Source organism: Daktulosphaira vitifoliae, unplaced genomic scaffold (assembly GCF_025091365.1).
Source record: "Daktulosphaira vitifoliae isolate Bord-2020 unplaced genomic scaffold, ASM2509136v1 Scaffold_1, whole genome shotgun sequence".
Taxonomy (NCBI): Eukaryota; Metazoa; Arthropoda; class Insecta; order Hemiptera; family Phylloxeridae; genus Daktulosphaira; species Daktulosphaira vitifoliae.
The window spans coordinates 47,087,525-47,099,733 of NW_026099572.1; the positions used below are offsets into that span (position 1 = coordinate 47,087,525).

Here is a 12,209-nt window from a genome sequence, read left to right on the forward strand (position 1 = left end):
ACGACGCCATTACATGTAATAAAAGTTGATTGAATACTATTATTGAATCGTGTTGTTCAACCCATCTTGTTGGACATAGCTGAACTAGTTTAGTTTTATTAATATTAGGAACTAATTTTTAAAACCGTTTTCGTAAAATGGCAAAGCACAATGCTTCAGTGCTATTAACTACGATTTATGAAGACATGCTAAAGAAATTACATCAATTATATAAGAACACGTTAAATAACTATATTAGCATCAAATGTGATGATTTAAAATTAAATTATTTGAAAAAATTAACCGATACTATTTCTATGTTGAAACCTTTAATGACTTGTATGACTAACGCAATAAAATATTTTGAAGTAAACTATAAAAATAGTGCACTCGATATTCTCAAAGAATCATTAACATTAATTAATTTTATATCTATAAACTCATACAAAACACTAAATGATGAATTTATAAATGACATAATTAATAAAATTAATATTATTGTTTATAAATATATTATTCATATAACTAAAACATATGAAGTTGTACTTAATGAATGTTTCGTGGAAAAATATATTGGAGAATTAGCAAATTTTTATAAAGTCGAGAATTGTTTTAAGCCTTATTGCTCAGAATTTGAAAAAAAAGTGGAAGAAGGAGTTGAATTGTTCTGCAAACAATTTGGATTTACCCAATAAGTGGTATAAAACATAATATCATTTTTTCTTTATTGTTTTTTTCTTACTTTGTGATTGAAAATAACAAATATCAATTATAATTGTATATAATACGTAATTTTTTTAATCTAACAAATTAAAATATTTCTAACCTAAACATATACTTATATTTTATCATTATAAGAACTTTCTTTTTATATATTATCACTAATTAGTTCGTATAAAATAAAAAAATTATGAAAATTATTTTATCTAATGAAATAAATCATAGTTACGTCTATTCTAAATATTGTTTAACTCTCAATTACAAATACTGTTTATTATTTATGAATTGTTATAACGACTAATATACACAAAATTTATGTTAAGATTTCTGTAACATTATATAAAAAAAAACTCAGCACAATGGGGTCGTAGCATAGTTATTACAAGTATAAGATGACATATGACATAGATTAACTTCACTGTTTAGTGAAGTTAAATATATTACAACATTTATTTTATGACACATAACTTTAGATTTATACTATTAATTTTTTAATGCATCCCTCATATCTTATAAGAGTTTAAATTTTATTTTTAATGAAAATATATGTTTTTAATTCGCTTGTAAAAATACCCTAGCACAGTAAGGGTACTACATAGTTAGGACGAGTATAGATATCTGCCAGTGATTAAAATCACTATCATAAAAAACGGATCTATGGAAATCACTAAATTGTGTTTAATTTTTAAAAGGAATTGTTGGATTATTCTATAAGCAATATCAACTCCTATTTCCATAATGATATATTGTATTTAAATTTATTATTTACATATTAATAATTTAATGTTGTAATTATTACGAAGAAATCATAAAAATTATAATGTAGTTGCATATTTGTTAACTCTATGACAAACCTGTTTTAAAATTGTAAGTAAAGATTTATAAAAAAATAAATGAAGCTCGATTATTCTGAAACGTAATTACTCATAATTCCAGTTATGTGTAGTATAATTATTAACACATGTACTAAATATCACATATATATATATAAAGCTAAAATCATCTAAGGAATGTTTCCTTTTTAGGCTAAAAAAAATAACCATTTTATTAACACCTGTTTCAAACCAGTCCCCTACAATTCATTAACTACGCCCACATCAGGGTTTCTATCACAATTAACCAATCACAAATAGTTATCCAACATCTCAGGAATTTTAATAGAGATCGCTGGCTTACTTCATCCGGCATATAAAAAGCCGTTTTTCTCGTAAAATCGGGAGCTATATCATCTCTCTCTCAACCCTCTCTGACGACGCTGACAGCTCATGGTCAATATCCTCTTACATGGAATCTGCGTCAGTATAAGTAAATTTTTTGTCCCTACGACTTAGTTTTTTTTTATATCATCCTAAATGGTGAACATTGTTTTAGATAATTTATCAATATTTTACCCACAAATAAATTTTATTTATTTTTACTGTTACCTAATATCCTTATAAGAAATAAATATACTTTTTATTTTATGTAAGTTTTAAATATTATTATGTCCTTCATTTCTGGACAGCCTTCAATGTGCCGAAAATAGTGAAGAAGTGTAATTTGTGATTAGAATTAATTAGACTTAGTAGTAATATCCTTTGCCTGTTTACTCGTCAGCCATAAGGGACTATGCCAATTACCTTCCGGTAACGTGCAGGCAGTTGAGGTACAGAGTAGTACTAAATTTATCAAGGGAATATTTTTGAAGTGAGCTATATCCGTCGACAAGCCAGTTCTAGAACTAGTAGTCCAGGTAAAGTTCATTATAAAATATATAGTTCGTAAGGTAGAAAACTATTTCTGGGAAATATCCTCTGCGTGTCTACCCGCCAGTCATAAAGGACTATGCCAAATTACATCTCGGTAACGTGTAGGCAGTTGGCGTAAAGGATCGTAAAAAGTGTATTGAAATAATATTTAATATACAGAGAGATTTTTTTATCATAACCCACTCAATTACTTACAGAATAATAATAATTAAAAATTTTTTTTTTATTACTATCTTTAGTTACACATTATTCTTGAATTATTAACTATGTAATACTATTTAAGTTCATCCCTTATGTCTGATAAGGGTGTCAACTTTGTTTTTTTAAATGGTAACACATATTTTTAATTTAATAAAATGTTTGAGTTTTTAATTCAATAATAAATGGCATTTGAATTTTTAATAAAACTTGATTTGTTTATTAGATATAAACATTTAAAGATTCAAATTTTTGAGTTAATATAAATTATAATACACTAGGGATTACAAATACAGGTAGCTAATTGGTTTTTTATGATATTGCTATCACAGTCCCAGATTGTTTATTATCAATTATGACTATTAATAGATATACTTTTTGTATTGTCAGTTAGTGTATTTATAAACTCACAATAATGTACCTTACTATCATTGATAATAACAATGCTGTGTACCTGCTAATTTCTTTGAAGTTGTTTTAAACAAAGTAACTCATAATTAAATTCTTTATTTATAATAAGTAAACAAATAATAAAATCTCCTTTCAGTATTGATGTTCGTAAATTACTTGCTTTTGATGATGTTTCATCAAAGTGATGAAACATGATAGTAAGGTACATTATTGTGAGTTTATAAATACACTAACTGACAATACAAAAAGTATATCTATTGATAGTCATAATTGATAATAAACAATCCGTGACTGTGATAGTAACATCATAAAAAATCAATTAGCTACCTGTATTTGTAATCCCTTGTGTATTATACCTATACAGGGTGTTCAGTAAGTCAGGAAACGGGTTTCTATTGTTCTCATTGTTTGTAACAATGAGAACAATAGAAACCCGTTTCCTGACTTACTGAACACCCTGTATATTAACTCAAAAATTTGAAACTTTAAATGTTTATATCTAATAAACAAATTAAATTTTATTAAAAATTCAAATGCCATTTACTATTGAATTAAAAACTCAAACATAAACATTTTATTAAATTAAAAATACGTGTTACCATTTAAAAAAACAAAGTTGACACCCTTACCAGGTATAAGGGATGAACTTAAAAAGTATTACACAGTTAATAATGTGTAACTAAAGATAGTAATAAAAAAAAAATGTTTAATTATTATTATTCTGTAAGTAATTGAGTGAGTTATGATAAAAAAATCACTCTGTATATTAACGAGGTTAACTATGTCCGCGCCAGCCAAGGCTTTACGTTGAGAAACGCTGGGCCACCACAGTCTTGTTAATTATATTTTGAATATAGATAGACATATTATTATAATTATATTTTGACAAGTTCAGAGTAAATTTTAAGAATATCGATACCGACTATAGGGAATTCATCGAAAATATTATTAGTAAAAACATAGTAAAATATAAAAAAATTTAAAGAAAATAAATAAAAAGGAACAAATTATAATAGACGCATTAAGTTCTACTTAATATACGAATATATTAAGTTTTAAACCTAATGTTATATCCTGATTAAAAGTTTTATTACATATATGTATAATACACGATGTAATATTTATTGCAGTAATTAAATTTAGTATGAAATTGTTATTCACTAATTTTATATTGTAATTTTTACAAAGAAATTATAAAAATTCATAAAGTAATTATGTATTTTATTACCTCTATGATAAATGTAAATCAAAATTAATTAATGAAATAATGAATTTATTAAAAAAACAAAAAGTATAGAAATCAAGTCAACTTTCTTAGTTCGATTAGAATAATGAATTGTTGGTTAGAATAATCAATAAGGTCAGAATGACCTTATTGATTTAATTATTATTTCAGTTATGAAAATGAAATTATAGTTTAGCATGAGTACTTGGTAGATAGAAATTTTTTCTTGGAAAGGGTAGTCCTTTCCTTTTAATATACATTTAATATTAGTTGACATTAATTTTTTCTGCGAAAATTCTCCCTAAAAATATTTATAACTAATATTTAAATATTTTTTTTATTAATTTTTTTTTTCTAAAAAAGTATTAAATGGGGTACTTATCCCTCCTCCAATTTGATCTATAATATAGGCTTTAATATTTGATAAAAAAATTGATTTAGAAAACTATAACAAAACGAAAAACTGATTATATTACACAATAATAACATTTTTTGTTTAAAATTGGGGACCGTTTACATATCAACTTAAAAAACAGGTTGTAACTAATTTTTTTATGATTTCTTGACCGAAATCGACACTTTTAATAAATCGAACAGATTAGTCCCTCATTTAAACTGAGTAAAATACATAAAACTAATATAATTTTTTAGAATTGTATATTAATAGTAAAAAAATAAAAAACATTAGAATAAAAAACTTAACAAAAATTATAACTACAACTCCCTTCGTTCTATTTTTATGGGACAACCATCGACAAAAGTTAATACACCTGATAGAGCTGTTCGTAGTTTATCTGGTGTGGGGCATTTATCTGAAGGGTACAAATGATAAGATCTTATAACTGTAGATATCACCGTTTTTGCTTGAAGCATTGCATATTTAATACCAGCACAGTTTTTGTAACCTCCACTAAAAGAAATAAACGAATATGGATGACGTTTGAGACATGCTTCGGGCAAAAAATTATCTGGATTAAATTTTTCTGGATTCGAATATAACGATGGATTTGAATGAATAGCTTTTGGTATAATACAAATTGTTGCACCTAGAACATTTTACATGATTATTATATTACATAAACCTATTTAAAGAATTTTTTAACTTAAAAAGAAACGAATTTTATTTAAAAAGTATACCTTTTGGAATTACATATTTTCCTATTGTTGTTTCTTTGGAAACTTCTCTTCCTATAAAAGGAACCGGAGGAAACAATCTTAAAGTTTCTTTAATTGTCATTTCTAAATAGTCCATTTTATGCAAATCTTCATATGTTGGTTGTCTATTCTTTTCACCGTCGGAAAATATTGTATCCAACTCTTCTACTAACTAAGTTAATCATACAATAAGATATTATGCAACAAAAAAATATGAATAATTATAACTATAAGATATTATTTTACTTTTTTTTGGACGTCCTGATGAGTAGCTATCATAAATAATACACATGTATTAGTAATAAATGATGTATCTTGACCAGCTATAAACAAAATAAATTTGTATGAATATGTGTATAGTACACACATATAAGTTATAGAGTGTACACTATTAAATCTATACCATTAAATTTAACATTTTAATTAAGGATTTAATTTTAAAAGCTAATATTTATTGTAGGCAAGACAGTTGAAACCATGTATCATAATGTAACAGAATTGAATCCCTATTCCAATGCAATAATCATAGCGCGTTTTTTGTGTTTAATTGCAAATAAATAACGATTTATGTATTGTAAAAATACTTTTAGGTTTATTTTTAATATAGTCTAAAAACTTTAAATTTTTAATGGAAGTAACTATTTCAAATATGATAAATTGGTGGTTTTTTTTATTTGTTTAACATTGCACTTTATTACATGTATTAAATATGAAATATTAATGAATACATGTTAAAGTAACATTTAATTCAATAATGCCAGATGAGGTACTGGTATTTGAATAAATATAGTTTAAAAAACTAAAAAAACACGCTTTTAAAGCACATCGAACTAAAAAGTTAAAAATAATTTTTAAAATAAGTTTAAAATAATTATGAAAAAAAATACTAGTATTATTGTGATAAAAGCGTNATTACCCCCACCATCGAGAGACCACGCCCACTGTGTGACACGCCCCTCCCCCCCGACCACGCCCACCCGTGGTGGGTGGGTAGGTGAAGGGGTGAGGCGGGGGGGCCTAGAATCCCCTAAATTACCCTACTTATAAATATATATACGTAAGGCGCATTAGACGCGGGCGGTATTGGTCAGTCAAAATAAAAATTTGTTTATATATATATAATATTGATGACAAGCACGCGTGTACGGGTACGATAACTAAAAATAAATTTTTATAGGAATAGTGTACCGTCGTATTGTGAGCGAGGCGTGGGGAGGGNTCGTGTGGTGAGCGAGGCGTGGGGAGGGGTGATTGCGTTATGACAGTCTAGTCTAGACGACGGAATATGCGATAACGGTGGCGTTTTGAGAGTTACATACATACATACATACATACATACAGGTGAAAATAATATAAGCGTGTTAAAAAGAGACACATTAAACTTTTATATTGTTGTAACTTTATAGTGCGTTAATACAAATTAAGTATAATAAAAATACAAATGACATAAATTATTAAATTATTGTCGTGTCGACAAAAATACATTTATGTCTTATCTAAATGTTACTGTAGTAACTCAAAAAAAGTTAAACATATAATTTTAAGGTAAAAATTATTCATAACTATATTGACCATTTAGCTGCTTTAACTAAGTCTAGCACTAAAAAAATAAAAATTAATACTAACCCATTATAGTACCCATAATATTATGACATATCTGTTTATAAGTCATTATGTTAGTATTTTCTAACATTACTTCGGCAAATGGTTTATTATTTTTGTTATCAGCGCTATCTAATATTTCAATCAAATCATTATCTTTTTTATTTTTTGCTTTCATCACTAGATTTTCAACGAAACTTTGTACAATGTACAAACTTTTGTCATGTCTCTTTTTCATTGAAGATAAGGAAAATAACGTTGAAGATCTAAACCATGGTTTAAAGATTCTATATGCCCAAACCTAGAATGTTAAGAACCAATATTAATAAATAAATAATTTTGAGCTTCCCTAAATGTTTAATAAAGTAATTGTAAATGTTGTTTTATAATCAAATTTAAAAGAACTATCTATTTTTAAATAATTATTCGATTTTTAATTATTTTAAACTTTAATTAAACAATTTAATAAATTATTTCAACATGAATCAAATTTTAGTAAAATAAGGAAAAGCTTTGGAGATTGCTTTATGTAAAGGTAAAAAAAATGATTTCTGTTACAGTTCTTAAAACTCAAAATTAAAAGAGTATGAATTAATAAGGTTTAATTTTACAAACAATTGTTGTAAATCTCTAAAGCATGTCCACTGGTTCAATGAAATTTTTATATTAATATCAAAACTTAAATTTGTATACCAAATAGAAAAAAGTTAAATAAAAATATTATTCACTAAAATGATTACCTCTTTAATAATGTCTATATTTTCAATAAATAAATGATGATTATTCTTTTGAGAGTTAAAATTTTCTCCCATAGTTGTTCTTCCGAAAGTATCCATTGTTGCATTACTGACAGGTTCACAGATATCACACTCATGTGTGTGACTATCTCGTTTTTGAAACATAACCTCGCCGAGGATCTTGGCCTCTTCATAAAAAATTGGAATGAATTGTTTCACATTCAAAATACTCATTCCTTTGACAATTGCTTTTCTAAAAAAAATATTTTTCAATATTAAACAAATGTTAATAAAAACATTTTGGTGTAACTATTTATAATTAATAAATTATTTCAGTTTTTTTGTGAATCTGAAAAGTATTAATCTATTATGTTGTGTTTTTATCTAATTATTGAATATAATTCAATTATTTTTTCCATCATTACGTAAATCTAATAAATAAAATTGTCCTACCTTGATATAAAAAAGCATTATAATTTTTGGACATTTTTTATAGTTTTACGTAATGTATTAAATTTTTATATTAAAATTTAAAAATATATTATTATTTTTTATTAAAATTCCATATTAAACAAAATAACATAAAACATTATAATAAAAATTGTAAACTATTTGAAGTGTTATATATATTTTTTAATGTGTTTGGTGGTTTTTTTAGAAATAATTGATCCCGCTCAGTTAAAAAATTATTTGTTTAAGCCCTCAGAAAAACGACCAGAAAATTGGTAATTTATATAATTCTATAATTCTTTTTTACTTCTGTTATTATGAAAAATTGTTTATATATTTTTTTCAGATATAACAGCAAATTACTAATAAATATATGGTAAATGGATTACCCTGTGTTTTGATCGCTATGAACAAATTAAACATTTTTAAAACATAAAAAGTTGATCAAATTAACATTAAAATATATCCTAGTTAATTAATTTATGTTAATTAAAAAAAGATATATTATGCTATAAAAGTATATAAAAAAAAGATAAAATTTAAAGTTAATTATGGTGGCGTTATTTTAAAAATATTTTTCTTAACTACTAAAATTGCAAGTTTTTTTTTCTAATTTTCAGTGACAATAAGTTCAACTAGATTAAAATCGAGATTTCTTGACGTATTGAACATTAAAAGGTCTAGTGTGAGCTGAGAATTTTTAGGGTCAGACATAAAAAACCCAGCACAGGGGGGTCGCGGCACAGTGGTGACGTGGCATAGTTGGATCAAGTATAATGATATCTGACAGTGATTAAAATCATTATAAAAAAAAACGCTTCGATGCAAATCTTTAGATAGTGTTTAATTTTAAAAAATTGGTGGATTATTCCAAAAGCTTCATAATCTGCTATTTCCTTATTAATATCCTGAATAAAAAAGGGATTATTAAAAAATATAAGAGTGTCAGTTTTTCTGGAACATTTTCAAAAGTTGAGTTGAAAAAGTTAATTTTTTGTGAAAAAGTTGTCATTTTAAATCCCCCCTTGTGGGCAGGTTAAGGGTTAAATTTATGAAAAAAATATTACAAATGATAGGTAAAGACATCAAGCATCTATAAAAAAAAAAAATTATATTGATATTGTTGAATGGAATAGATTATGTAATTAAAAGATTTAGAAATTATTTGTAATATAATAGTATTTAATATAAAATGTTAAAACATATAATATAAGAGATGTACAACGGCAACGGGTCACTTTACTCGATAGACGGTGAAACTACGACTAAAACTGTAAACATGTATACAATAGGCTGCATTGAGTAAAACAACATAATCGTAAAAGGAATGTGTCCCTTTGACCTTGTACTACACTAACATAAGTAAAACTACATTAAACTGTTATCTTAAATAATATTACTGTACTCAGTGTGTTGTTTAATAATATCAACAGATATGTTCATTTTTGAAAAAGTTACGGCAGTTTTTAGTAAAAAAAATTGAAAAAATTTCGAAAATTAGCGATTATTAAATTTGTAATTTTTTTGGAGGTTTCCCCCATTTACGGGGAACGAGGGAAATTTTTTCAATTTTTAAGGGTAATGTCTTCAACTAGATACGATTTGTGATCTTTTGAAGTATCGTTGAAAGAAATCCGTTCGGTGAGAGCTGAGAAAAAGTGGTAACAGACATAAAAAAAAAACACACACCATAGTAAAACCAATACCTTCTCAGCTTCGCATCGAAGCTAAAAACTACTTTTTATCGAACACATTTTCGATTTAAACATGCGATTTTTACATTTAAAATAATTAATGCATACCTGGATTTTTTCCATGCATCCATATCTGTTTCAGTAAATAATCCATTTCCAAATATGGAGTTTTTAAGTATATCATACTCTTTTGATTTTTTGAATATATTAGGATCATTCAGTGCTTGTTTTAATTCTTCGGGCTCTAGAACTCCAATGTATAATTGATTAAAAATCCACGATTTCATTATTTTATAATCATTTCTGTAAAATATAGTACTAATATAAATTTTATTATTTAAGAAACAAACATCTTAAATGAAAATAAATTAAAAAAAGGAATTATTGAGAAATACCTAATAATCAATTCCATGTATAATAAATTAATTTTTATATTGAATATTTTTAATTGCGATAAAAATAAAATGCAAAACAAATAAAAAGTATTTGTTTTAAGTTAAATATGTTTTAAAATAAAACAAATTTAGTTGGAATCCAGCATAGTGTAGTTGAGGAATTTTTTTAATTAGTATTGATTGATATCTGACAGTGATTAAAATAATTGTCATGAAATGCTTTAATACATATTTAAAAATAAATTATCATACATACAAGAATTATATGATTTTTGAGAATTTAAGAGACTGACCGATTACTTATAGTAAATGAGTCACCAGAATGCATTTTTCAAATCATATAACACACTAATCATTTTTTAATTTTTTATAATTTGGAATGATAGAAGTATTCCACACATCTATATCGTTTTATAGTACACAAGAAAAAATTTAATTTGATTTAGTGTTAATTTATGTTGATGTTCCGTTATTAAAAAAAACCCAGCACAGGGGGGTCGCGGCACAGTTGTGACGTGGTATAGTTGGATCAAGTATAATGATATCTGACAGTGATTAAAATCACTATCAAAAATAAACGCTTCGATGCAAATCTTTAGATAGTGTTTAATTTTAAAAAAATTGGTGTTTTATTCCAANATACCAAAAATTGTATGATTTTTTAGCTTTAATGACCAATAACTTCTATAAATAGAGATTTCGGATAGTTTTTTTTTTCATCTTTAAGTATTGTATTAGATTTAATTTGATAAAGGATTAAAGAAATCTGCTTCTTAGATCATTGCAAAAAATTGAAAATGGTTACATTACAGTATAGTCTAGATATCTAAGCTACAACTAGATACGTGTTGTCATCTTTTGACAGATCATTGAGTGAAATTTATTCAGTAGGAGTGGTGTAACCTTTTATAGTAGTATAAAAAAAGCTACTTATTAAACCTAAAAATTGTTTTCATCACCTGATTCCAAATACATACTCAACATAGGAAATATAATTAACTAATTGCCAAAAAATCATTACTTATAAAATTAACTTAAACAATATTGCTTACTTTGATAATTTTTTTTATTATTATATTTATATTTTATGAAAAAATATAAAACATTTGATTAAGTTTAATAAGATTTTTTCATTAAAAAAAAATAAACACATCTTAGTAAAACCAATACCTTCTCAGCTTCGCATCGAAGCTAAAACCCAGCACATGAGGGTCGCGGCACAGTGGTGACGTGGTATAGATGGATCAAGTATAATGATATCTGACAGTGATTAAAATTACTATAAGAAAAAAACGCTTCGATGCAAATCTTTAGATACTGTTTAATTTTNTCGATGCAAATCTTTAGATACTGTTTTATTTTAAAAAATTGGTGGACTATTCCAAAAGCTACATGATCTGCTAGTTCATTATTAATATCCTAATTAAGATAAAGTATGTAGAATGAAAAAGGGATTATTAAAAAATATTATTTCTCATAAAAAAATAATGTTGATCCATACACTTTTCAATATGTCATAGCATTATAAAGTTAAAAATGTAAAAAATAAAATCGAGAATTTTCACACAATAATAGCATTCGGTAGCCATTTTCATCGTGAAGATAAAATAAAGTTCGAAATTTTTTTTTCGCATAATAAAGTAAATTACATTATCTTTAATTTAAGATATATATAAAAGTGTCAGACTTTCCGGAACACTTTCAAAATTTAAGTTGAAAAAGTAAACTTTTTGTGAAAAAGTGGTCATTTTAAATCCCCCCCTGTGGGCATGTAAAGGGTTAGATATAAAAAAAATATATACCAAATGATAGGTAAAGACATCATGCATCTATAAAAAAAGAATTATATTGATCCATACATCTTTCAAAAAGTTATAGCATTATAAAGTTAAAAA

At 25.5% G+C, this 12,209-nt stretch overlaps 1 protein-coding gene across 3 annotated transcripts in view; it reads right to left on the reverse strand.

Annotated features, from left to right (window-relative positions):
- Positions 1 to 4,727: 4,727 nt before the first annotated feature.
- The window catches only part of LOC126898656 (cytochrome P450 4c3-like), an 11,939-nt gene continuing 4,457 nt past the window's right edge, over positions 4,728 to 12,209 (reverse strand). For all 3 annotated transcript variants that reach the window (XM_050672930.1, XM_050672934.1, XM_050672922.1), the window contains 6 exons: positions 10,028 to 10,222; positions 7,779 to 8,028; positions 7,063 to 7,339; positions 5,683 to 5,759; positions 5,419 to 5,608; positions 4,728 to 5,327 (listed from right to left, as the gene is read on the reverse strand). In XM_050672930.1, coding sequence (XP_050528887.1) covers positions 4,996 to 5,327; positions 5,419 to 5,608; positions 5,683 to 5,759; positions 7,063 to 7,339; positions 7,779 to 8,028; positions 10,028 to 10,222 — 1,321 coding nt within the window. In that variant the 3' untranslated portion in view covers positions 4,728 to 4,995. The remainder of the gene's footprint in view (positions 5,328 to 5,418; positions 5,609 to 5,682; positions 5,760 to 7,062; positions 7,340 to 7,778; positions 8,029 to 10,027; positions 10,223 to 12,209) is intronic.